The sequence below is a fragment of the Coregonus clupeaformis genome, unplaced genomic scaffold (assembly GCF_020615455.1).
Source record: "Coregonus clupeaformis isolate EN_2021a unplaced genomic scaffold, ASM2061545v1 scaf0625, whole genome shotgun sequence".
Classification (NCBI taxonomy): domain Eukaryota; kingdom Metazoa; phylum Chordata; class Actinopteri; order Salmoniformes; family Salmonidae; genus Coregonus; species Coregonus clupeaformis.
This window is the reverse complement of record NW_025534080.1, coordinates 169,858-192,500: the sequence shown is the minus strand read 5'-3', so window position 1 is coordinate 192,500 and position 22,643 is coordinate 169,858. Positions and strand designations below refer to the sequence as shown.

Sequence of the window (22,643 nt, the reverse complement as noted above, 5' to 3'; positions counted from 1 at the left end):
AGTCTATTTACTGGTAGCCATGCAGGACCAGGAGGCTGTTACAACAAGTCTATTTACTGGTAGCCATGCAGGAGTGTAGAGTACAGCATACGTCAAACACTAGTATCCATCAGGCAGGCAGGAAGGCAGACAGACAGACAGACAGACAGACAGACAGACAGACAGACAGACAGACAGGCAGGCAGACAGACAGACAGACAGACAGACAGACAGACAGACAGACAGACAGACAGACAGACAGACAGACAGACAGACAGATAGACAGATAGACAGATAGATAGATAGATAGATAGATAGATAGATAGATAGATAGATAGATAGATAGATAGATAGATAGATAGATAGATAGATAGAGAGAGAGATAGAGAGAGAGATAGATGTAGTGTAGAGCCTGTCAGAGTCCAGCACAGGCAGTATTTAACACAGGTCTGATGTTAACATAGGAACTACAGAGCAGAGGTGAAGAAGGAAGAGGAGAGGAGAGGAGAAGAGAGGAGGGGAGGAGAAAAATCAACATGTATACCTCTGTAGTTCTGTTAACCATCATCTGATAAGGCCGCAGAGAGAGGAGAGGAGGAGAAGAGGAGAAGAGGAGGAGAGGAGAGGAGGAGTAGGAGGAGGAGACGAGAAGAAGAGGAGGAGAGGAGGAGAAGAGGAGGAGAGGAGAGGAGGAGGAGAGAGGAGAGAAGAGGGGGGAGGAGCGAAGGAGGAGAGGAGAGGAGAGGAGAAGAGGGGCGAGGAGAGGAGAGGAGGGGAGAGGAGAAGAGGGGGGAGGAGAGGAGGAGAGGGGGGAGGAGAGGAGAGGAGGAAGGGAGGAGGTAGTTTGGTTGTTACACAGGGAACAGGGCAGCCAATGGCATTATAAGACAAGATGACCACACCCCCACACACCATGATGTCATGATCTGCAGGCAGGTCACATGACAGATAAGGCACCAGAATCACTTTTAAAGACAGTTTTGAAACAGAGAAACAGAACATGCACATCTGTCTCCAGCCCTATGGAACCACCGTCCCTCTTCCCCTCCTCCCTCTCCACCCTCCACCCCCTATCCTCCTCCTCCTACCCTCTATCCCTCCACCCCTATCCTCCTCCTCCTCCTCCCTCTCCACCCTCCACCCCCTATCCTCCTCCTCCTACCCTCTATCCCTCCACCCCCTATCCTCCTCCTCCTACCCTCTATCCCTCCACCCCCTATCCTCCTCCTCCTACCCTCTATCCCCTCCACCCCCTATCCTCCTCCTCCTACCCTCTATCCCTCCACCCCCTATCCTCCTCCTCCCCTCTATCCCTCCACCCCCTATCCTCCTCCTCCTCCCCTCTATCCCTCCACCCCTATCCTCCTCCTCCCCTCTATCCCTCCACCCCTATCCTCCTCCTCCCTCTATCCCTCCACCCCCTATCCTCCTCCTCCTACCCTCTATCCCTCCACCCCTATCCTCCTCCTCCCCTCTATCCCTCCACCCCCTATCCTCCTCCTCCTCCCCTCTATCCCTCCACCCCCTATCCTCCTCCTCCCCTCTATCCCTCCACCCCCTATCCTCCTCCTCCTACCCTCTATCCCTCCACCCCCTATCCTCCTCCTCCCCTCTATCCCTCCACCCCCTATCCTCCTCCTCCTCCCCCTCTATCCCTCCACCCCCTATCCTCCTCCTCCCCTCTATCCCTTCCACCCCCTATCCTCCTCCTCCCCCTCTATCCCTCCACCCCCTATCCTCCTCCTCCCCTCTATCCCTCCACCCCCCTATCCTCCTCCTCCCCTCTATCCCTCCACCCCCTATCCTCCTCCTCCCCTCTATCCCTCCACCCCCTATCCTCCTCCTCCCACTGCCTCTCCTCCACCCCCCTCCTCCCTCCACCTCTCCACCCTCCACCCCCTATCCTCCTCCTCCCTCCACCTCTCCACCCTCCACCCCCTATCCTCCTCCTCCCACTGCCTCTCCCCTCTCTCACCTTGTTCTGTCCATCAGAGTTGTAGTCTTCCTCTCCATCCCCCATCCCCCTCCCTCCCTCCTCTCCATCCCCCCATCCCCCTCCCTCCCTCTCCCCCATCCCCCTCCCTCACTCTCCCCCTCCCTCACTCTCCCCCTCCCCCTCCCTCCCTCTCTCCCAACCCCCTCTCCTCCCACCCCCCTCTCCACCCTCTCTCTCCCCCGCCCTCTCCCCCTCCCACCCCCTATCCTCCACCCCCCTATCCTCCCTCCCTCTCCCCTCCCTTCCACCCTCCCACTCCCCCTCTCCTCCACCCCCCTCTCCCCTCTATCCCCCCACCTCATATCCCCTTCTCCATTCTCCATCACTCCCTCTCCTCCCACATCCTCCCTCCCACTGCCTCTCCCCTCTCTCACCTTGTTCTGTCCATCAGAGTTGTAGTCTTCCTCTCCCTCCCCGCTACCCCTCCCTCCCCCTCACCCTCTCCCTCCCCCCTCCCCCTCCCTCCCCCTCACCCTCTCCCTCCCTCCCTCCACACCCCCTCCCTCCCTCCCTCCCACCCTCCCAACCCCCTCTCCTCTACCCCCCTCTCCACCCTCTCTCTCCCCCACCCTCTCCCCCTCCCACCCCCTATCCTCCACCCCCCTATCCTCCCTCCCTCGCCCCCTCCCTCCCTCCCCCCTCCCTCCACCCCCTCTCCTCCCTCCCTCCCTCTCCCCCTCCCTTCCACCCTCCCACTCCCCCTCTCCTCCCACCCCCCTCCCCTCTCCTCCCTCCTCCCCTTCCTCCCACCCCCTCTCCTCCCTCCATCCCCCTGTACCTTGCTCTGAACATCAGCGTTGTGGTCATTCTGTAGCAGCAGGGCAGCTGACTTGGTGTCATCCTTCCGGGCAGCGATGTGCAGGGCGGGCAGCCGCACCTTGATTGATTGATTAGATTTGATCATTAAAAGGCATCCACAGACACTCCAATACATACATTTTAACAACTTGTATAGGATGACACAATACAGTCAAAGACTCATTTCCATTGTGGTCCCTTAAAGAAGTGCCTCTCAACCCTAACCTCGGAGACCCCCAGACGTTTCACCATGTTGTTGTAGCCCTGAACTGTCTCAGCTGATTCACCTCGTCAAGGACTTGATGATTAGTTGACCAGTTGAATCAGCTGTGCTAGCTGTGACTGAGGGTCCCAGAGGAGAGGTTGGAGAAAGACGTGGAACGGCTGAGGGTCCCAGAGGTGAGGTTGGAGAAAGACATGGAACGGCTGAGGGTCCCAGAGGAGAGGTTGGAGAAAGACGTGGAACGGCTGAGGGTCCCAGAGGAGAGGTTGGAGAAAGAGATGGAACGGCTGAAGGTCCCAGAGGAGAGGTTGGAGAAAGACATGGAACGGCTGAGGGTCCCAGAGGAGAGGTTGGAGAAAGACATGGAACGGCTGAGGGTCCCAGAGGAGAGGTTGGAGAAAGACGTGGAACGGCTGAGGGTCCCAGAGGAGAGGTTGGAGAAAGACATGGAACGGCTGAGGGTCCCAGAGGAGAAGTTGGAGAAAGACGTGGAACGGCTGAGGGTCCCAGAGGAGAGGTTGGAGAAAGACATGGAACGGCTGAGGGTCCCAGAGGAGAGGTTGGAGAAAGACATGGAACGGCTGAGGGTCCCAGAGGAGAGGTTGGAGAAAGACGTGGAACGGCTGAGGGTCCCAGAGGAGAGGTTGGAGAAAGACGTGGAACGGCTGAGGGTCCCAGAGGAGAGGTTGGAGAAAGACATGGAACGGCTGAGGGTCCCAGAGGAGAGGTTGGAGAAAGACATGGAACGGCTGAGGGTACCAGAGGAGAGGTTGGAGAAAGACATGGAACGGCTGAGGGTCCCAGAGGAGAGGTTGGAGAAAGACATGGAACGGCTGAGGGTCCCAGAGGAGAGGTTGGAGAAAGACATGGAACGGCTGAGGGTCCCAGAGGAGAGGTTGGAGAAAGACGTGGAACGGCTGAGGGTCCCAGAGGAGAGGTTGGAGAAAGACATTGTACAATACATTGTAATATTATTACCTTGCCCTTGGTGTCATGTTCCAGGAGGAGGGAGACCACCTGGTTATGACACTGCTGCAAGGCTATGGCCAGGGGGGTGAACCCATCCTACAGGAGGAGGAGAAGGAAGGAGAGGAGGAGAGGGAGGATAGGGGGAGAGAGGAGAGGGGGGAGAGGGGGAGAGAGAAAAGGAGAGAGGAGAGGGGAACAGAGGGGCAGGCGAGGAGAGGAGGGGGGAGGGATGAGAGAGAGAGAGAGAGAGAGGAGAGAGAGAGAGAGAGAGAGAGAGAGAGAGAGAGAGAGAGGAGAGAGAGGAGAGAAAGAGGAGAGAGAGAGAGAGAGAGAGAGAGAGGGAGGGAGAGAGAGAGAGAGAGAGAGAGAGAGAGAGAGAGAGAGAGAGAGAAAGAGAGAGAGAGAGAGAGAGAGAGAGAGAGAGAGACAGAGAGAGAGAGAGAGAGAGAGAGAGAGAGAGAGAGAGAGAGAGAGAGAGAGAGAGAGAGAGAGAGAGAGAGAGAGAGAGAGAGAGAGAGAGAGAGAGAGAGAGAGAGAGAGAGAGAGAGAGAGAGAGAGAGAGAGAGAGAGAGAGAGAGAGAGAGAGCAGAGAGAGAGAGAGAGAGAGAGAGAGAGAGAGAGAGAGAGAGAGAGAGAGAGAGACAGACAGAGAGAGAGCGAGAGAGAGAGAGAGAGAGAGAGAGAGAGGGAGGGAGAGAGAGAGAGAGGGAGAGAGAGAGAGAGAGAGAGAGAGAGGGAGGGAGAGAGAGAGAGAGAGAGAGAGAGAGAGAGAGAGAGAGAGAGAGAGAGAGAGAGAGAGAGAGAGAGAGAGAGAGAGAGGGAGGGAGAGAGAGAGAAGAGAGAGAGAGAGAGAGAGCTGTGTGTTAGGTACATCCAAAAACTGAGGCAGTAGATTAGACTCTAGACACACAGACAGAGAGTTAGAGAGTTAATCAGATAAACAGACAGATAGGCAGATAGACAGATAAACAGACAGATATATACACAGAAACACAAATTCACAAATCTTGACATACATACACACACACACACACACACACACACACACACACACACACACACACACACACACACACACACACACACACACACACACACACACACACCTACCTCAGTAGCAGTGCTCTGGTTCCCTCCATTCTCCAGCAAGTATCTGACCACCTCCAGGTGATTCTCCTGAGCTGCCATGTAGAGAGGAGTGAAGCCATTCTGGAGGACAACCGTACAAACACACACACACACACACACACACACACACACACACACACACACACACACACACACACACACACACACACACACACACACACAAGTACACACACACACACACACGCACACACACACACACAAGTCACACACACACACACACACACACACACACACACACACACACACACGTACACACGTACACACACACACGTAGACACACACACACACACGCAAGTACACACACACACATACACACACACACACACAGTTACTGGAGGCTGTATGTTACCTGTTACATGTTCCATTAGCAGGTCATTTAGCAGACACTGATCCAGAGAGACTTACAGTCAGTGTTCAAAGATACACTTTAATGTACAAATGGAGACTGGTAGTATTATACAGGGTCTATGTCAGTATCCCAAATAGAGACCGGTAGTATTATACAGGGTCTATATCAGTATCCCAAATAGAGACAGGTAGTATTATACAGGGTCTATGTCAGTATCCCAAATAGAGACTGGTAGTATTATACATGGTCTATGTCAGTATCCCAAATAGAGACTGGTAGTATTATACAGGGTCTATGTCAGTATCCCAAATAGAGACCGGTAGTATTATACAGGGTCTATGTCAGTATCCCAAATAGAGACTGGGGTCACAGCCTATAGGAGCATCATGAATTATGTCTGTCTGACCTGTGATTGGGCGTTGATGTCGGCTCCTCTCTTCAGCAGCAGTCTAGCTACTTCCTTCTGTCCTGCCAGTGAGGCGATGTGAAGGGCTGTGTTCCCTTTCTGCAGGGAGGAGAGCATTAGGATAGGACGGTTAGCCCAGCTGGTTAAACAGGGCTGTGTTCCCTTTCTGCAGGGAGGGGAGCATTAGGATAGGACGGTTAGCCCAGCTGGTTAACATCTTAGGTGGCACTCTGTTCCCTATTGGTGTGAACAGGGCTGTGTTCCCTTTCTGCAGGGAGGGGAGCATTAGGATAGGACGGTTAGCCCAGCTGGTTAACATCTTAGGTGGCACTCTGTTCCCTATTGGTGTGAACAGCGTAGCCTCTAGGTTAACACCTTTACCAGTCACCTGTTTAAAGGTCATAGAGCTCTGGTCAAAAGTAGTGCACAATGTAGGTATTAGGGTGCCATTTGATCAACATCCTTATATAAACAATAACATGTCAGATAACTCCTCAATAACATGTCAGATAACATGTCAGAAAACTCCTCAATAACATGTCAGATAACATGTCAGATAAGTCCTCAATAACATGTCAGATAACTCCTCAATAACATATCAGATAACTCCTCAAAAACATGTCAGATAACATGTCAGATAACTCCTCAATAGCATGTCAGATAACTCCTCAATGACATGTCAGATAACTCCTCAAAAACATGTCAGATAACATGTCAGATAACTCCTCAATAGCATGTCAGATAACTCCTCAATAGCATGTCAGATAACTCCTCAAAAACATGTCAGATAACATGTCAGATAACTCCTCAATAGCATGTCAGATAACTCCTCAAAAACATGTCAGATAACATGTCAGATAACTCCTCAATAGCATGTCAGATAACTCCTCAAAAACATGTCAGATAACATGTCAGATAACTCCTCAATAGCATGTCAGATAACATGTCAGATAACTCCTCAATAGCATGTCAGATAACTCCTCAGTAACATGTCAAATAACATGTCAGATAACTCCTAAATAACATGTCAGATAACTCCTCAACAACATGTCAGATAACTACTCAGTAACATGTCAGATAACTCCTCAGTAATATGTCAGATAACTCCTCAATAACATGTAAAATAATATATCAGATAATTCCTCAGTAACGTCAGATAACTCCTCAGTAACATGTCAGATAACTCCTCAATAACATGTCAGATAACACCTCAATAACATGTCAAATAACATGTCAGAACTCTCCCCTCAATAAAATGTCAGATAACTCCTAAATGACATTTCAGATAACTCCTCAGTAACATGTCAGATAACTCCTCAATAACATGTCAAATAACATGTCAGATAACTCCTCAATATCATGTCAGATAACTCCTCAATAACATGTCAGATAACTCCTCAGTAACATGTCAGATAACTCCTCAGTAACATGTCAGATAACTCCTCAGTAACATGTCAGATAACTCCTCAATAACATGTCAAATAACATGTCAGATAACTCCTCAATATCATGTCAGATAACTCCTCAATAACATGTCAGATAACTCCTCAATAACATGTCCAATAACTCCTCAATTACATGTCAAATAACATGTCAGATAACTCCTCAATAACATGTCAGATAACTCCTCAGTAACATGTCAGATAACTCCTCAATAACATGTCAGATAACTCCTCAGTAACATGTCAGATCACTCCTCAATAACATGTCAAATAACATGTCAGATAACTCCTCAATAACATGTCAAATAACTCCTAAATGATATGTCAGATAACTCCTCAACAACATGTCAGATAACTACTCAGTAACATGTCAGATAACTCCTCAGTAATATGTCAGATAACTCCTCAATAACATGTAAAATAATATATCAGATAATTCCTCAGTAACGTCAGATAACTCCTCAGTAACATGTCAGATAACTCCTCAATAACATGTCAGATCACTCCTCAATAACATGTCAAATAACATGTCAGATAACTCCTCAATAACATGTCAAATAACTCCTAAATGATATGTCAGATAACTCCTCAACAACATGTCAGATAACTACTCAGTAACATGTCAGATAACTCCTCAGTAATATGTCAGATAACTCCTCAATAACATGTAAAATAATATATCAGATAATTCCTCAGTAACGTCAGATAACTCCTCAGTAACATGTCAGATAACTCCTCAATAACATGTCAGATAACACCTCAATAACATGTCAAATAACATGTCAGAACTCTCCTCAATAAAATGTCAGATAACTCCTAAATGACATTTCAGATAACTCCTCAGTAACATGTCAGATAACTCCTCAATAACATGTCAAATAACATGTCAGATAACTCCTCAATATCATGTCAGATAACTCCTCAATAACATGTCAGATAACTCCTCAGTAACATGTCAGATAACTCCTCAGTAACATGTCAGATAACTCCTCAGTAACATGTCAGATAACTCCTCAATAACATGTCAAATAACATGTCAGATAACTCCTCAATATCATGTCAGATAACTCCTCAATAACATGTCAGATAACTCCTCAATAACATGTCCAATAACTCCTCAATTACATGTCAAATAACATGTCAGATAACTCCTCAATAACATGTCAGATAACTCCTCAGTAACATGTCAGATAACTCCTCAATAACATGTCAGATAACTCCTCAGTAACATGTCAGATCACTCCTCAATAACATGTCAAATAACATGTCAGATAACTCCTCAATAACATGTCAAATAACTCCTAAATGATATGTCAGATAACTCCTCAACAACATGTCAGATAACTACTCAGTAACATGTCAGATAACTCCTCAGTAATATGTCAGATAACTCCTCAATAACATGTAGAATAATATATCAGATAATTCCTCAGTAACGTCAGATAACTCCTCAGTAACATGTCAGATAACTCCTCAATAACATGTCAGATCACTCCTCAATAACATGTCAAATAACATGTCAGATAACTCCTCAATAACATGTCAAATAACTCCTAAATGATATGTCAGATAACTCCTCAACAACATGTCAGATAACTACTCAGTAACATGTCAGATAACTCCTCAGTAATATGTCAGATAACTCCTCAATAACATGTAAAATAATATATCAGATAATTCCTCAGTAACGTCAGATAACTCCTCAATAACATGTCAGAAAACACCTCAATAACATGTCAAATAACATGTCAGAACTCTCCTCAATAACATGTCAGATAACTCCTAAATGACATGTCAGATAACTCCTCAATAACATGTCAAATAACATGTCAGATAACTCCTCAATATCATGTCAGATAACTCCTCAGTAACATGTCAGATAACTCCTCAATATCATGTCAGAAAACTCCTCAATAACATGTCAGATAACTCCTCAATAACTTGTCAGATAACCCCTCAATAACATGTCAAATAACATGTTAAATAACTCCTCAATATCATGTCAGATACCTCCTCAATAACATGTCAGATAACTCCTCAAAAACATGTCAGATAACATGTCAGATAACTCCTCAATAGCATGTCAGATAACATGTCAGATAACTCCTCAATAGCATGTCAGATAACTCCTCAGTAACATGTCAAATAACATGTCAGATAACTCCTAAATAACATGTCAGATAACTCCTCAACAACATGTCAGATAACTACTCAGTAACATGTCAGATAACTCCTCAGTAATATGTCAGATAACTCCTCAATAACATGTAAAATAATATATCAGATAATTCCTCAGTAACGTCAGATAACTCCTCAGTAACATGTCAGATAACTCCTCAATAACATGTCAGATAACACCTCAATAACATGTCAAATAACATGTCAGAACTCTCCTCAATAACATGTCAGATAACTCCTAAATGACATGTCAGATAACTCCTCAGTAACATGTCAGATAACTCCTCAATAACATGTCAAATAACATGTCAGATAACTCCTCAATATCATGTCAGATAACTCCTCAATAACATGTCAGATAACTCCTCAGTAACATGTCAGATAACTCCTCAGTAACATGTCAGATAACTCCTCAGTAACATGTCAGATAACTCCTCAGTAACATGTCAGATAACTCCTCAATAACATGTCAAATAACATGTCAGATAACTCCTCAATATCATGTCAGATAACTCCTCAATAACATGTCAGATAACTCCTCAATAACATGTCCAATAACTCCTCAATTACATGTCAAATAACATGTCAGATAACTCCTCAATAACATGTCAGATAACTCCTCAGTAACATGTCAGATAACTCCTCAATAACATGTCAGATAACTCCTCAGTAACATGTCAGATCACTCCTCAATAACATGTCAAATAACATGTCAGATAACTCCTCAATAACATGTCAAATAACTCCTAAATGATATTCCAGATAACTCCTCAACAACATGTCAGATAACTACTCAGTAACATGTCAGATAACTCCTCAGTAATATGTCAGATAACTCCTCAATAACATGTAAAATAATATATCAGATAATTCCTCAGTAACGTCAGATAACTCCTCAGTAACATGTCAGATAACTCCTCAATAACATGTCAGATAACACCTCAATAACATGTCAAATAACATGTCAGAACTCTCCTCAATAACATGTCAGATAACTCCTAAATGACATGTCAGATAACTCCTCAATAACATGTCAAATAACATGTCAGATAACACCTCAATATCATGTCAGATAACTCCTCAATAACATGTCAGATAACTCCTCAGTAACATGTCAGATAACTCCTCAGTAACATGTCAGATAACTCCTCAGTAACATGTCAGATAACTCCTCAATATCATGTCAGAAAACTCCTCAATAACATGTCAGATAACTCCTCAATAACTTGTCAGATAACCCCTCAATAACATGTCAAATAACATGTTAAATAACTCCTCAATATCATGTCAGATACCTCCTCAATAACATGTCCAATAACTCCTCAATTACATGTCAAATAACATGTCAGATAACTCCTCAATAACATGTCAGATAACTCCTCAGTAACATGTCAGATAACTCCTCAATAACATGTCAGATAACTCCTCAGTAACATGTCAGATAACTCCTCAATAACATGTCAAATAACTCCTAAATGATATGTCAGATAACTCCTCAATAACATGTCAGATAACTCCTCAATAACATGTCAGATAACTCCTCAATAACATGTCAGATAACTCCTAAATGATTTGTCAGATCACTCCTCAATAACATGTCAAATAACATGTCAGATAACTCCTCAATAACATGTCAAATAACTCCTAAATGATATTCCAGATAACTCCTCAACAACATGTCAGATAACTACTCAGTAACATGTCAGATAACTCCTCAGTAATATGTCAGATAACTCCTCAATAACATGTAAAATAATATATCAGATAATTCCTCAGTAACGTCAGATAACTCCTCAGTAACATGTCAGATAACTCCTCAATAACATGTCAGATAACACCTCAATAACATGTCAAATAACATGTCAGAACTCTCCTCAATAACATGTCAGATAACTCCTAAATGACATGTCAGATAACTCCTCAATAACATGTCAAATAACATGTCAGATAACACCTCAATATCATGTCAGATAACTCCTCAATAACATGTCAGATAACTCCTCAGTAACATGTCAGATAACTCCTCAGTAACATGTCAGATAACTCCTCAGTAACATGTCAGATAACTCCTCAATATCATGTCAGAAAACTCCTCAATAACATGTCAGATAACTCCTCAATAACTTGTCAGATAACCCCTCAATAACATGTCAAATAACATGTTAAATAACTCCTCAATATCATGTCAGATACCTCCTCAATAACATGTCCAATAACTCCTCAATTACATGTCAAATAACATGTCAGATAACTCCTCAATAACATGTCAGATAACTCCTCAGTAACATGTCAGATAACTCCTCAATAACATGTCAGATAACTCCTCAGTAACATGTCAGATAACTCCTCAATAACATGTCAAATAACTCCTAAATGATATGTCAGATAACTCCTCAATAACATGTCAGATAACTCCTCAATAACATGTCAGATAACTCCTCAATAACATGTCAGATAACTCCTAAATGATTTGTCAGATAACTCCTCAGTAACATGTCAGATAACTCCTCAATAACATGTCAGATTACTCCTCAATAACATGTCAGATAACTCCTCAATAACATGTCAGATAACTCCTCAATATCATGTCAGATTACTCCTCAATAACATGTCAGATAACTCCTCGATAACTTGTCAGATAACTCCTCAATAACATGTCAAATAACATGTCAAATAACATGTCAGATAACTCCTAAATGACATGTCAGATAACTCCCCAGTAACATGTCAGATAACTCCTCAATAACATGTCAAATAACATGTCAGATAACTCCTCAATAACATGTCAGATAACTCCTCAATAACATGTCAGGGTACTCCTCAGTAACATGTCAGATAACTCCTCAATAACATGTCAGATAACATGTCAAATAACATGTCAGATAACTCCTAAATGACATGTCAGATAACTCCTCAATAACATGTCAGATAACTCCTCAGTAACATGTCAGATAACTCCTCAATAACATGTCAGATAACTCCTCAATAACATGTCAAATAACATGTCAGTAACATGTCAGATAACTCCTCAATAACATCTCAAATAACATTTCAGATAACTCCTCAATAACATGTCAGATAACTCCTCAATAACATGTCAGAGTACTCCTCAATAACATGTCAGATAACTCCTCAATAACATGTCAGATTACGTGTCAAATAACATGTCAGAGAACTCCTAAATGACATGTCAGATAACTCCTCAATAACATGTCAGATAACTCCTCAGTAACATGTCAGATAACTCCTCAATAACATGTCAGATAACTCCTCAATAACATGTCAAATAACATGTCAGTAACATGTCAGATAACCCATCAATAACATCTCAAATAACATTTCAGATAACTCCTCAATAACATGTCAGATAACTCCTGGATAACATGTCAGATAACTCCTCAATAACATGCCAGATAACTCATCAATAAAATGTCAGATAACTTCTCAATGACATCACTAGAAGTGTCAGTAAAGATCTGGCTGCTAATTTATTGAGGGGTGAGAGGCGTGGGAATCAGAGGCATGGAGCAATAAAACAATAATAAGCCTATATGCCATCTAGCAGATGTTTTGTATCCAAAGAGACTAACAGCAGTGTGTGCATACATTTTTGTTTGGATGGCCCCAGTGGGGATGGAACCGAGTGCAGGGTAAGGAGTGAGGGGGCTGAGAGACGAGGGGGTAAGGAGAGCGAGAGGCGAAGGGTGGTGAGAGATTCCCAGGAGGTTGTTTACGGTAGTTGACGGCTAAAGAGCGTGCCCCGTCAATTGAGAACCCCACCGTGTCAGATAACACACACCCTGCCAGGGGAACTGACACTCCAATACCTCTCTCTGTCTCTGTCTCTGTCTCTGTCTCTGTCTCTGTCTCTGTCTCTGTCTCTGTCTCTCTGTCTCTGTCTCTGTCCATCTCTCTCTCTCTCTCTCTCTCTCTCTCTCTCTCTCTCTCTCTCTCTCTCTCTCTCTCTCTCTCTCTCTCTCTCTCTCTCTCTCTCTCTCTCTCTCTCTCTCTCTCTCTCTCTCTCTCTCTCTCTCTCTGTCTCTGTCTCTGTCCATCTCTCTCTCTCTCTCTCGCTCTCTCTCTCTCTCTCTCTCTCTGTCTCTGTCTCTGTCTCTCTGTCTCTGTCTCTGTCTCTGTCTCTGTCTATCTCTCTCTCTCTCTCTCTCTCTCTCTCTCTCTCTCTCTCTCTCTCTCTCTCTCTCTCTCTCTCTCTCTCTCTCTCTCTCTCTCTCTCTCTCTCTCTCTCTCTCTCTCTCTCTCTCTCTCTCTCTCTCTCTCTCTCTCTCTCTCTCTCTCTCTCTCTCTCTCTCTCTCTCTCTCTCTCTCTCTCTCTCGACACCCAGAATGAGTGGGATTCCTAGCAGTGATTTAGACTTTAGAGACACTGATATTCTGCTTTCCTCCCTCCCTCCCTCCCTCCCTCCCTCCCTCCCTCCCTCCCTCCCTCCCTCCCTCCCTCCCTCCCTCCCTCCCTCCCTCTTCTTAGTACTAGAGAGTGTAAATGGCCTCTCTCCACCTTTCTCTCTCTCTCTCCAACCCCCTCTCAATTCAATTTAAGGGGCTTTATTGTCATGGGAAACATATGTTAACGTTGCCAAAGCAACCGGAATAGACAATAAACAAAAGGGAAATAAACAAGGGAAACATTAGTCAACATTACACTCACAAACGTTTTAACAGAGTATAGACATTTCAAATGTTATATTATTGGCTACGTACAGTGTTGTAACAATATGCAAGTAAACAGATAAATATAGGTTGTATTTACATTGTTGTTTGTGCTCCACTGGTTTCCCTTTTCTCATGGCAACGGACCACACATCTTGCTGCTGTGACTGCACACTGTTTTCAAATTCCTCTCCACCTCTCCACCTCCCCACCCCTCCACCTCCCCACCTCCCCACCTCCCCACCTCCCCACCTCTCCACCTCCCCCACCTCCCCACCTCCCCCACCTCCCCACCTCCCCACCTCCCCACCTCTCCACCTCCCCCACCTCCCCACCTCTCCCACCTCCCCACCTCCCCACCTCTCCACCTCCCCACCTCCCCACCTCTCCACCTCCCCACCTCTCCACCTCCCCCACCTCCCCCACCTCTCCACCTCCCCACCTCTCCACCTCCCCACCTCCCCACCTCTCCACCTCCCCCACCTCCCCACCTCTCCACCTCCCCACCTCTCCACCTCCCCACCTCTCCACCTCCCACCTCTCCACCTCTCCCACCTCCCCACCTCTCCACCTCCCCACCTCCCCACCTCCCCACCTCCCCCACCTCCCCACCTCTCCACCTCTCCACCTCTCCACCTCTCCACCTCCCCACCTCTCCACCTCCCCCACCTCCCCACCTCCCCCACCTCTCCACCTCCCCACCTCTCCACCTCCCCACCTCTCCACCTCTCCACCCCTCCACCTCTCCACCCCTCCACCTCTCCACCTCCCCACCTCCCCCACCTCTACACCTCCCCACCTCCCCACCTCTCCACCTCCCCACCTCTCCACCTCCCCACCTCCCCACCTCCCCACCTCCCCACCTCTCCACCTCCCCACCTCTCCACCTTTCCACCTCTCCACCTCCCCACCTCCCCACCTCTCCACCTCTCCACCTCTCCACCTCTCCACCTCCCCACCTCTCCACCTCCCCACCTCTCCACCTCCCCACCTCTCCACCTCCCCACCTCTCCACCCCTCCACCTCTCCACCTCCCCCACCTCCCCACCTCTCCACCCCTCCACCCCTCCACCCCTCCACCTCTCCACCTCCCCACCTCTCCACCTCTCCACCTCTCCACCCCTCCACCTCCCCACCTCTCCACATCTCCACCTCTCCACCTCCCCACCTCTCCACCTCTCCACCCCTCCACCTCTCCACCTCCCCACCTCTCCACATCTCCACCTCCCCACCTCTCCACCTCCCCACCTCCCCACCTCTCCACCTCTCCACCTCCCCACCTCCCCACCCCTCCACCTCTCCACCTCCCCACCTCTCCACCTCCCCACCTCCCCACCTCTCCACCTCCCCCACCTCCCCACCTCCCCACCTCTCCACCTCCCCACCTCTCCACCCCTCCACCTCCCCACCTCTCCACCTCTCCACCTCCCCACCTCTCCACCCCCTCCACCTCTCCACCTCTCCACCTCCCCACCTCTCCACCTCCCCACCTCTCCACCTCTCCACCCCTCCACCTCCCCACCTCTCCACCTCCCCACCTCTCCACATCTCCACCTCCCCACCTCTCCACCTCCCCACCTCTCCACCTCTCCACCTCTCCACCTCTCCACCTCCCCACCTCTCCACCTCCCCACCTCTCCACATCTCCACCTCCCCACCTCTCCACCTCCCCACCTCTCCACCTCTCCACCTCTCCACCTCCCCACCTCCCCACCCCTCCACCTCTCCACCTCTCCACCTCCCCACCCCTCCACCTCTCCACCTCTCCACCTCCCCAATTCAAACCTACTACTAATGTGTAAAGGTTGGGGGGGTCAATGTTTTCCCATAAAAACATTTAGACCCCTGAGGAAAGTTTAGGTCTGCTGAGCGCAAACTTGAACGTTGTGAAAATTCTGTGCCACTTCCGGCGCACGTTTTACTGTGAACACTGAGGCCGTACCCGCTTTACTGTACCCGCTTTACTGTGAACACTGAGGCCGTACCCGCTTTACTGTACCCGCTTTACTGTACCCGCTTTACTGTACCCGCTTTACTGTACCCGCTTTAAGTTACAGTTTTAAAATTAGTGGTCCTCTGTAGCTCAATTGGTAGAGCATGGCGCTTGTAACGCCAGGGTAGTGGGTTCGATCCCCGGGACCACCCATACGTAAAAATGTATGCACACATGACTGTAAGTCGCTTTGGATAAAAGCGTCTGCTAAATGGCATATTATTATTATTATTATTATTAACAGTGGCCAAGTAGGTTACTGTGGCTATTTGATCATAATGTAGGCCTACCAGAGTGGACTACCATCAAAAACAATGGAGAAAATGCATCCCATAACATTTTAACATGGAAATAGCTGTTCTATCGTTCAGCCTACGGTAGCAGCCAATGTGTGCTGTTCAAGGTAGGCACACTTTTGAAAAAAAACATGCAGGGCTTGACATTAACCTGTGTCCTTCACACAAGGAGGTGACTGAAAATGCGGTTGTGTTCTTTGATGCAAGAAACCACTTTACAAAATACAATGCATCATTATTCCCATACCATTATTAAATAGAATCAGACAAATTATGCTAACCTCTGCCTATTGGCTACTTAGCTTATTCAAGCCTGTCTCAAAATACAACACTGCCCCTTTAAGACAAAATAAGCTCTTTACCTGACTCGCTTTTCAAAGATGTCTAGAAATGCACAAGTGTTGTGCTCTTGTAGGAAGCAATCACTCCCCCATTGCTGACTACAAATGATCTATAACTGGGCTAATAACTCACTAACTAGCAAAGGATATGAACAAAATGTGCTCACGTGGCTACACGCAGCTCTGGCTTTGATCTCAAAACAATCGCATCTACTCACGACCGCTCATACTGTAAACACAGTCCAGTTCAAAGTGAATGGCACAGATCCATATATGGCAATGGTCTATTTGCATATAGGGATACTGCAGCTCTGATTGGTTATAGCACACCGGTCTGTGTAGAGTATGGTCATGAGTTGTGCCTGTCAATGCAATAGAATCCTACTCCGATGCGTTCTGCCTACAACAAAATCTCTTGCATAGTTAGTTTTGCATACTAAAGTCTTGCATAGTTCATTTTGTTTCGGTATGTTGCATTGAAAGTGGCTAATATTGCATTGATTCGATCACAATTCCCACAGTAAAGGGAAACGTTGATAGTGTTAACTAACAGGGAAAACTTTTTTTTTTTTAAAGTTGAGTGAAGTTCGATCTCGTACTGATATTTATTCTGCGCGGCAGTCCCGGGGGAGCTGCACGCCCACGCTCAGCTTAGAGGGAACATCGGATGGGGTAAATTTGAACTTGTAAAAATAAATGTCATAAATAGCTTCAGGTTATTGAAAAGTTATTGAAAATTGATGTCATTTTTTTTATTTATTATTCAATTGGAATTTCGGTTCAAAACTTCAAATCGAATCGACGCCAACCCTGAAATGTATGGAAGCCTAGCTACAGTACCTTAGTAGCAGAGTCAACGGCAGAGCCTCTCTCCAGTAGTTCTTCCACCAGGTCCTCATGGCCCTCCTTAGCTGCCAGGTGCAGCGCATTCAGACCGTTCTGGAACAGAGAAACACAGGTCTCAGGTCAGCTTATAAACATAAGCACTAAGGCATTCAGACCATTCTGGAACAGAGAAACACAGGTCTCAGGTCAGCTTATAAACATAAGCACTAAGGCATTCAGACCGTTCTACAACAGAGAGAGACAGGCCTGGAGTCAGTTGATGAACATAAGAACTAAGGCATTCAGACCGTTCTATAACAGAGAGAGACAGGCCTGGAGTCAGTTGATGAACATAAGAACTAAGGCATTCAGACCGTTCTATAACAGAGAGAGACAGGCCTGGAGTCAGTTGATAAACATAAGAACTAAGGCATTCAGACCGTTCTATAACAGAGAGAGACAGGCCTGGAGTCAGTTGATGAACATAAGCACTAAGGCATTCAGACCGTTCTATAACAGAGAGAGACAGGCCTAGAGTCAGTTGATGAACATAAGAACTAAGGCATTCAGACCGTTCTATAACAGAGAGAGACAGGCCTGGAGACAGTTGATGAACATAAGCACTAAGGCATTCAGACCGTTCTATAACAGAGAGAGACAGGCCTGGAGTCAGTTGATAAACATAAGCACTAAGGCATTCAGACCGTTCTATAACAGAGAGAGACAGGCCTGGAGTCAGTTGATGAACATAAGCACTAAGGCATTCAGACCGTTCTATAACAGAGAGAGACAGGCCTGGAGTCAGTTGATGAACATAAGCACTAAGGCATTCAGACCGTTCTATAACAGAGAGAGACAGGCCTGGAGTCAGTTGATGAACATAAGAACTAATGCCAAAATGTCACCTTGTTTCCTCTATAGTGCACTACTTTAGACCAGGGCCCATAGAGTGGCATTTGGGACGCGTCCTGAGTCAGTTAGATGTAAACATGAGAGCCAAGACGTTCAGCCCGTTCGACAACAACAAATACAGGTCACTTCTATGCATTTTATCATGAAGATTTTTTTTACTCTGTTATTGTTTTAGTGCGTTTTGCGCTTGAAGACCATTCAAAAACTTGAAAAAGTTGAAAAACGGAAGTGGTCACGCCAGGATTTCCTTGCACCGGATGTCAACAAGTCAAACTGAATAATTGGACTGTTGGCTATTCCATTCAACCAGAGAAAACACCGGATGTCAACAAGTCATATTGAATCATTGGACACAACAGACATTCAGACAGACCAATGAGACAACAGGAAACACAGATCTGAGGTCAATTATAAACACAAGAACCAAGGCGTTCAGATCATTGTTCAGAGGGAACACAGATCTGAGGTCAGTTATAAACATAAGAACCAAGGCGTTCAGATCATTGTTCAGAGGCAACACAGGGCAGGCCATGCCAATATAACATCTTATTGTCTTATATAATCTATCTCTATGGGACTGGCTAGAGATCAGTTCGAAATACAACCCAATGTGACCCCTTTCTACAAATGGAAACACCTCACCAGGACACAGACCTCCTATCAACCACAGAATTAGGAATAACAAACTCCAACATACAATTCTGTTTGACGTTTTCGTTGAGTTGTCCACAAACATGAATTCAACTTGAAATGAACCAGCTTTTAGAGCCAATAGGGTAGGCTATAGGCTTATTGTTCAGTTCTGGTTTAAATCTCAAACGTCGTGACATTTAGCCAATTCAACCTGACAGCCGTGTTGTAGTATTCCCGCTCAGATCTGGGATCAGTTGTAAACTCAACAGGTTTTAATAGGGTGACATTTGGGTATGCACACATGATGTCAACACGGCTCAGGTAGCCAGCTACTGTACATCCACTGATAACTGAAGACAAGGATAACATACAGCTGTTGTAAAGGACGACACACACACACACACACACACACATCACCTCGTCCTCGTCTTCCTCCATCCTGTTGTGTGTAGCCAGAGGAGCGAGAGGAATCCTCCTCTTCCTCCTCCTACACCAGACTATCCCTCCTCCTCCTCCTACACCAGACTATCCCTCCTCCTCCTCCTACACCAGACTATCCCTCCTCCTCCTCCTACACCAGACTATCCCTCCTTCTAAGAGCCAGAATATTTATCTCTTCTATTCTCTCTTCTTCTTCTGGTCTGGTACTCTCTTCTTCTTCTGGTCTGGTTCTCTCTTCTTCTTCTGGTCTGGTTCTCTCTTCTTCTTCTGGTCTGGTTGTCTCTTCTTCTTCTGGTCTGGTACTCTCTTCTTCTTCTGGTCTGGTTCTCTCTTCTTCTTCTGGTCTGGTTCTCGCTTCTTCTTCTGGTCTGGTTCTCTATTCTTCTTCTGGTCTGGTACTCTCTCCTTCTTCTGGTCTGGTACTCTCTCTTCTTCTTCTGGTCTGATACTCTCTTCTTCTTCTGGTCTGGTTCTCTCTTCTTCTTCTGGTCTGGTACTCTCTCTTCTTCTTCTGGTCTGGTTCTCTCTTCTTCTTCTGGTCTGGTTCTCGCTTCTTCTTCTGGTCTGGTTCTCTATTCTTCTTCTGGTCTGGTACTCTCTTCTTCTTCTGGTCTGGTACTCTCTCCTTCTTCTGGTCTGGTACTCTCTCCTTCTTCTGGTCTGGTACTCTCTTCTTCTTCTGGTCTGGTACTCCAATAAAGATGAATCAGCTCCCAAAGATGAAGCACCACGGTGCAGGCTCCCCCCCCCCCTTGCTCCCCCTTACACCCCCTGCCTGGCTCCAGAGGTTTGGATGTTAACGGTCCTGTCTGCCTCCTCCTGCCCCCCTGCGGGCTCTCTCAGTCGGGTTGAGAGAGGAGCTACTGTCCCTCCTGGCTGGTCCTGGAGCCTTCTTTGGCTCTATAGTAAGGAGAGGTGATACAATCCTCTTATCCCCTCCTCTGTTCATCCCCCCCACCCAATCCAAAGCCCCCCTCATCTTGGCAGTGGCTCCTCATCTCACACGTACACACACACACACTACACACACTACACACACAAGTACACACGCACGTACACACACAGTGAGTCGTCCAAATGCCAAAGAGCCATGGGATTTCTGCACTGTCACAGAGACTATCTAGGACACACATATTTAGAAGCTTTCTGAAAATGTCAACCCTTGAAAAAAGGGAAACGTAGCCTGCATTCCAGACAGGCCAAGTGTGTGTTAGAGTGCCTGGAAGGAGGAGGTGTGTCTCCGAAAGGAGGCCACGGGCCATAGAGTTTAATAGAGCACACGCTTAGAAGGCTCAAAAGAGCAAAGATGAACCTCAGCTGATAACACTCTGTCAGGTCAACTGAAGTCGTGATCATGTGACACACCATGTGCCCTTTCGTTGGCCAGCAGTTCAATATCAGGTTTCAAATACCTGGTAATTTCTGTACCAAGAAATGGAGTGCAACCAAATATATCTCTGGTGTTTTCTGAGTTTCCAGTAACGGACCTGGCAGTCCCTACAGATTAGTCCCAATCCTGTTAACGCTTGGGGCCAGTTTCCCAGACACAGATTAGTCCTAGTCCTGTTAACACTTGGGGCCAGTTTCCCAGACACAGATTGAGCCTAGTCCTGTTAACGTTTGGGGCCAGTTTCCCAGACACAGATTAAGCCTAGTCCTGTTAACGCTTGGGGCCAGTTTCCCAGACACAGATTAAGCCTAGTCCTGTTAACGCTTGGGGCCAGTTTCCCAGACACAGATTAAGCCTAGTCCAGGACTAAAAAGCATTCCCCATAGAGATTATCTACTGAAAGTGCTTTTAAGAAAAGGACTAGGACTAATCTACAAGAAATACTTAGTATTTTAAATGATTTTGAATAGTACTTGAAGCCAGGTGTGGTTGTGGAGGGAGACTGCATGGCTTAGTATTGAATAGTACTTGAAGCCAGGTGTGGTTGTGGAGGGAGACTGCAGGGCTTAGTATTGAATAGTACTTGAAGCCAGGTGTGGTTGTGGAGGGAGACTGCAGGGCTTAGTATTGAATAGTACTTGAAGCCAGGTGTGGTTGTGGAGGAAGACTGCAGGTCGTCGTCTATTAAGAACTAATAATAGAGCTTAGCTGAGTCACAGTCACAGGTTGGGTCAAAAATAACACCCTATACAACCGACAGAACCACAATAACACCCTATACAACCAACAGAACCACAATAACACCCTATACAACCAACAGAACCACAATAACACCCCATGGAACCAACAGAACCACCATAACACCCTATACAACCAACATAACCACAATAACACCCTATACAACCAACAGAACCACAATAACACCGCATGGAACCAATAATACCACAATAACACCCTATACAACCAACAGAACCACAATAACACCCCATGGAACCAATAGAACCACAATAACACCCTATACAACCAATAGAACCCCAATAACACCCTATACAACCAACAGAACCACAATAACACCCCATGGAACCAATAGAACCATAATAACACCATACAGAGCCAATAGAACATAAATAACACCCGATGGAACCAATATAACATAAATACCACCCTATGGAACCAATAGAACCATAATAACACTCCATGGAACCAATAGAACCACAATAACACCCAATGGAACCACAAACTTTTATTTAACCAGGGAAAAACAAGTTGAGACCTAGGTCTCATTTGCAAATGTGCCCTGGGAACAATACAGAAAATAAAACGATACACAATTTAAAACACAAAATTAAATAAATAGCAACAATTATATCCACAATAAACAATCAAACAAAACAAACACATTTATCAATGTAAAAATCCCTTTCTCCTAAACTGACCCTGAGACAACAACACATCCAAATGAAACGTTACTTGGAGATTATTCCACATGATCGGGGCCTGGTAGGAAAAGGCTGATTTACCCAACTCTGTGGATACACGTGGAGTCTCCAGCATTAACCAACCCTGTGATCTAGTGCTGTAATCCGAGTTTCTATATTTCAACCATGATGTTAAGTAAATTGGTAGTTTATTGAGTCAGGCTTTAATAAACAAAA

At 46.0% G+C, this 22,643-nt stretch overlaps 1 protein-coding gene across 1 annotated transcript in view; it reads right to left on the bottom strand.

Moving 5' to 3' along the window:
- Positions 1-22,643, bottom strand: part of LOC121564115 (ankyrin-2-like) — a gene marked incomplete at its 3' end in the record, with an annotated part of 144,612 nt that overhangs the window by 91,507 nt on the left and 30,462 nt on the right. The window contains exons 3-8 of the mRNA XM_045216174.1: positions 17,628-17,726; positions 5,870-5,968; positions 5,076-5,174; positions 3,975-4,061; positions 2,754-2,852; positions 524-547 (exon numbers count right to left, since the gene is read on the bottom strand). Of these exons, the coding sequence (XP_045072109.1) occupies positions 524-547; positions 2,754-2,852; positions 3,975-4,061; positions 5,076-5,174; positions 5,870-5,968; positions 17,628-17,726 (507 nt within the window). The remainder of the gene's footprint in view (positions 1-523; positions 548-2,753; positions 2,853-3,974; positions 4,062-5,075; positions 5,175-5,869; positions 5,969-17,627; positions 17,727-22,643) is intronic.